The 5,230-nt window shown below is 46.8% G+C and overlaps 1 protein-coding gene across 1 annotated transcript; it reads left to right on the top strand.

Moving 5' to 3' along the window:
• The first annotated feature begins 478 nt into the window (after window positions 1–478).
• ch25hl2 (cholesterol 25-hydroxylase like 2) lies at window positions 479–2,591 on the top strand. Its single transcript, XM_017689082.2, has one exon. It carries the CDS (start codon window positions 663–665, stop codon window positions 1,572–1,574), a length of 912 nt encoding a protein of 303 aa, XP_017544571.2. The 5' UTR covers window positions 479–662; the 3' UTR covers window positions 1,575–2,591.
• The last annotated feature ends 2,639 nt before the right edge of the window (window positions 2,592–5,230 follow it).

Consider the following 5,230-nt stretch of genomic DNA (forward strand, 5'->3'; position numbering starts at 1 on the left):
AGAAAAATGCTGTTGTAATTTTGTGGCTGAGCTCCTGGTGGCAGTTATTCTTGCGCACGTAAAGCAGCCAGATTTCTTCACATCTCTGTGACTGACTACCCGTTTTCCTGCTCTGGCTCGTTATTCCTTTCACTGTATAAACCCTGAGATGGTCTGAAGAGGCACATCAGTCATATTAGTTGAATACACACATCCTGTCTTTTCACACCAAGATATTCAGGTCAGAAATTAGGCAGCGACGGATTCGCTATTCAGATGGATGCTGGATCATTCTCAGTCTACTGATGAAAGCTTTTGCACATTCTCTCTCACACACACACACACATAGAGGAAGGGAGAGGACTCGAGAGAGAGATGGAGAGGCAGAGAGAGAGAGAGAGGGAGAGAGAGAGAGAGAGAGAGAGAGAGAGAGAGAGAGAGAGAGAGAGAGAGAGAGAGAGAGAGAGAGAGCGGATGTAGGAGGTGGTTCTTAGACAGACATTAGCCGTTTAGTCCTGCCTCGTTTGGCTTCTCAGACTGCAGATTATCTCCCATTTACAAAAACCGCTCAAACCCTCAAAAGACTTTGACGCAAGCCATCCTCAGGCAACCAGCAGGATCCAGGCGAAGACACGCTCCGAGCTGTGGGTTCATCTATCTCCCTCGCCCTCTCTGCTTGCAGGATGAGTGTGGAGAGACTTGGTATGGCTCTCTCCAGCGTCTGGGACGACGGGAACGCGACGTGGCTGCTGCCCGAGCGTTCCGTTCTTCAGCCGGCGTGGGACTATCTCCGGCAGAACCACGAAAGCACCCTCCGTTCGCCTCTGTTCCCCGTTCTCCTGTCTGTCTCTACCTATCTGCTGCTGATCCTGTTCTACACCATGCTGGACTTGCTAGCTCCCACCTGGCCCATCATCCGCCGCTACCAGATCCACCCTGACCACACCGTGACCTGGTCCAGCATCGGCAACACTCTGGCCCTCACCACCTACAACCACCTGCTCTACATCTTCCCAGCAGCTGTGGGGCAGTGGCTCTGGCGCCCCCCGGTGCCTCTCCCCAGCGAAGCACCCTCGCTAGCCGCCTTTCTGCTCGGGATAGTCGGATGCACGGTGATTTTTGACTTTCAGTATTACCTGTGGCACCTCTTGCACCACCGTGTGAGCTGGCTGTACAGTACCTTCCACGCAATCCACCACCAGTACAGGCAACCGTTCAGCCTGGTGACGGAGTACCTCTCAGGCTGGGAGCTGTTCAGCGTGGGTTTCTGGACCACAGTGGATCCGGTGCTGCTACAATGCCACTGCTTGACCGGCTGGGCCTTTATGATCTTCAACGTGTGGGTCTCTACGGAGGATCACTGCGGCTACGATTTCCCCTGGGCCATGCACCGCCTGGTGCCCTTCGGCCTCTGGGGTGGCGTCCTGCGCCACGACATCCACCACCTACACCCCGGCACCAACTTCGCACCGTTCTTCACGCACTGGGACTGGCTGGCCGGGACTGCCTGCGCTCCCTCCGCAAAACTCCGTGAAAACGAGAGCGACGAAAACAACACGAAAGCCAACGGACGGAAAGCAGACAAAGGGGCTTGAGAGACCATCCGTCAAGAGACGATATAGCTCCTCCACTGCCGTTCACAAGTTTGGACTCACTGCTCAGATGCTTGGAATCAATGTTCTCAATAATATGAAAGAAATTCTGTTGCTGAAAAATGTCAAATTAGTCTGAAACGCTAGTCCTGTGCAACTTTATACTTTTGAACTCAGCTGTAGGATAGAAAGCTGTAAAATAACAAAACCATCTTCAGACAGAGGAACAGAGCTGGGGATTGATCTAAAATTAGACTGCTGTAGAGCATCCAGAACCAAGTTCTGACTCTTATTGTTTTCATATACAGATTTGATCACCAACAAGTGGTCAAACATCTAAGTGGCTCTAAACTCGGCGAGAAATGATTGTAAGTAGAAGATCACAGCAGGTAATGATGCAGATACGTCTGAGTAGCTTTCGGTGTCTAGTTTAAAAGACTCAGATCTACATCGTCTAAGCTTCATTGTGTATGAAATAACAAAACCTATTAACATGGCAAGTGATTCCAAACTTTTAAACGGTGCAGCTCCACCCTTCACACCCTCTCCTCTCCATCTCTGGCCACATCGGTTTTTCTGTCCTCGGTTTTTTTTTTTTTGTTTGTTCGTTTCCAAGAATGTGAATCAGCCTTTATTATTTATTCCTCCTTCATTCATTTTGCTGTTATTTTTTTACTCAAAGTCACGAAAGATTTCTTACTAACTCCACCGAGTAGTGAAGCTGAGCTATTCGACTGGAAGCTTTGAGTCGTGCTGTTAGTTGACTGGATTGTATAAGGCATTTTATTCTTGTGAAGCATATATATTTTTCTAGAGCCTTTCTACTGTCGGTGAATGTGTGGGCATTTCGGAGGCTGTCTCAGGTTAGTAGCTTTGGCCTTTTGTGTGATCCCAGAGTGCTGCGGGTCTCCTGACCCAGAAGACGTGAAGATGTTTTGCTATTGTTAGCTGGTACTGCCACTTACAGGGTACATTTTTTCACTAAAGATTGTCCAATAAAATGCTGCGCTTGAGTCTCGTCTCGTGCCTTTGAGAGGTTTTGCTTGCTTTTATGTAGCATCGCCGTTGAAGAACCTTCCTCGGTTCCCTTGAGAAATGTGTGAAATGATGTTCATGCTCAAAAGAATACAGCACAATTCATATACTTATAATTTATAAAGTCTACTGAGACCTACAGCCAGACAAAAAGGAGCCGCACTGTAAAGACACGCTCGTCAGAGCACCTCGACTGAGCTTTCATGGCGCACGACGATCACTTCCCCAGGGAAAAGGAGCATTTATACCATTTTATAATGTATAAAATGGAAAACTGGCATAAAAAGCCTCGTGGTGTGTGGAGTTACATGGAGTTACATGCTGCTTCAAAAGACATAATTATGTAATTATGTTCTCTAACTAAACGTACAGTAGACATACCCATGGGCGCCACTGTAAAGACAGTTTAGTAACTTTTATATGTAAATGCCTTCTGTTCTGATTGGCTGCTGATTTTTAAAGTACAGTCATTTGAAGTGTGAATGGCGGGGCTAAACCCCTATAAGCTGAATTTCGAAAGCTGTATGCACGTTAAAGTACTTTATCCACATGTACAGGTTCTAGGAAGTGCCATACAATGGGTGTAGAACTTTTACAGGATGGGAAGGAAGTTCTTAACGCTGACAAAAGGTGCTTCTTCTGCATCGTCGCCCCGGGAACCCTCTGCGGCACCTTTCATTTCGGTAAGGTGCCGAATCCGAGCCGAGGCTGGAAAGGTGCTAAATCGGGTGCTGCTGATTCTCAGGCAGTGCAGAGCGGAGCACAGCAGACCGGGTACTGTAGAAGAGAGGCGGCGCTGTTCTGAGAATGTCACCCCAGCAGGAACGCCGAGCGGAGCAGTTTTAGCACATAACAGCTGATGCCGGTGTCTGACAGACAAGTGCGTGGGGGAAGGTACACTACAGGAAATGTGCAAGTAAAGCGGTGTAGCCTGCACTACGTGCTGGAGGGAGGTGGAGGGGCACGAGCTGGATGCTGCAGACGAGCGCTGGACCTGTGCTGTGAAATGCTGATGATAAATAACGTTATCCATGCAGGCCATTAATCTCATGATATGATACACATCTTCAGTGGATATATATATATATATATATATATATATATATAAAATCATATTCAATGAAGATACATAATGAAGATACATAATGAAGATATATATATACACACACACACACACACACACACACACACACACACCTTCATTGACATACATATATATGTATATACACACACACACACACACACACACACACACACACACACACACGTGATACACATCATTGAATGTATATATAATCGTTTTTCAGTTTGACATATTCTGAAATGTCTGTTCTTTATATTGTGTGTAAATTTCATGGTGAATGGGTCAAAAGAAACGGCCCACATTCACTCAGAAAGACGTCTGGTTCCATTGACTGACAGTGATAGTAAAGTAGGTTTTTTCCTTTCCTGTAAAGTTACTGTTTTGGAGATATGAGGTTTTAATCTGAGAACAGCGACATGGTATACGCACTCCCTGGCTGTTTATATATACTCATAGGCTGGACCCCAGCGCCGCAGCTCAGTCCTGATCACCATCATTTCATCATTTGATCGTTTTCCACAGGTCTAAGCTTTCAAAACTCTATGTTATACACGCCCAGTGTGAACGGGGGGAATTCCATCAAGTGTGTTGAGACAAGAAGGAAGTCGAGAACATTCATTCAGACATATCGGAGGTCTTAGCTTTACTCTCTGACTGGGGCTATAAGACCTTTAGAGGGCAGCGGTGAGCAACGTGTGTCTATTTGAGCTCGAGCTTTGTCGTTAGCACTAGAAACAGATTTAATAGCTAAACACAACAAACATAAAAGCTACTCACCTTATTAACTGAAATGAATCACCCTGAATTAATTACCCTGGTTTAGCCTATTATTCTTATTGAGTTACTGAAAGTATCAAATACATAATGATGAGATTATTTTGTCCACTCACAGCAATTTGAGCAAATAAGACCTCACGATTTACGTTTACTACACAAAACTGTTCATTCACAACCAACCAGACAAAACCATGACCAATCACAGCACCTATACAGCAAGATCACTTAACTACTAGCCATTAATCACAATTAACGACACAAATTAATGAGACAAATCAAAATGAGCTGCAGAGAAATGATCATCACCAATCAGCAACTCCAAAGTGGGATCGATCACAGTTAACTACACATCACCGCTACCCCATGAAGTCACGGGAGGAATCACAATGGACAGAAAGCATGTGATAAATCACGACCATGTGCGGGAAGACGACGCGATTCGCGGGCGTGAGCGATTCAAGTCTATTCCGACAGGCCTGGTTCAGAGCGCGCTGAGCCGCGAGGGCCTGAGGGGCGCTGGTGTTTTGCCCACACGGCTGACCGCGGATCATCTCACACTGCAGCCGCTTTGATGCGGTTTTTCTCTCAATGCCAATTTCAATTAATCATCTCTTTCAGGCTCCTGCAGCCTCCAGTGACAGGAGGAGAAAAGCTCTCCGGCCCTCAGCCCTGCGTCCGGCTCGGCCTGTGAACGGCGTGTGAACGTGCACGCGCATGCGTGCGGATTCGTATGTATGTGCTCGTTTGTCTGCGTGCGTGCGCT

Source organism: Pygocentrus nattereri, chromosome 16, assembly GCF_015220715.1.
Source record: "Pygocentrus nattereri isolate fPygNat1 chromosome 16, fPygNat1.pri, whole genome shotgun sequence".
NCBI classification, from domain to species: domain Eukaryota; kingdom Metazoa; phylum Chordata; class Actinopteri; order Characiformes; family Serrasalmidae; genus Pygocentrus; species Pygocentrus nattereri.

What these genes read in the sequence shown, in the direction of transcription:
- ch25hl2 (XM_017689082.2), top strand. Translation starts at nt 663, where the DNA reads ATGAGTGTGGAGAGACTTGGTATGGCTCTCTCCAGCGTCTGGGACGAC.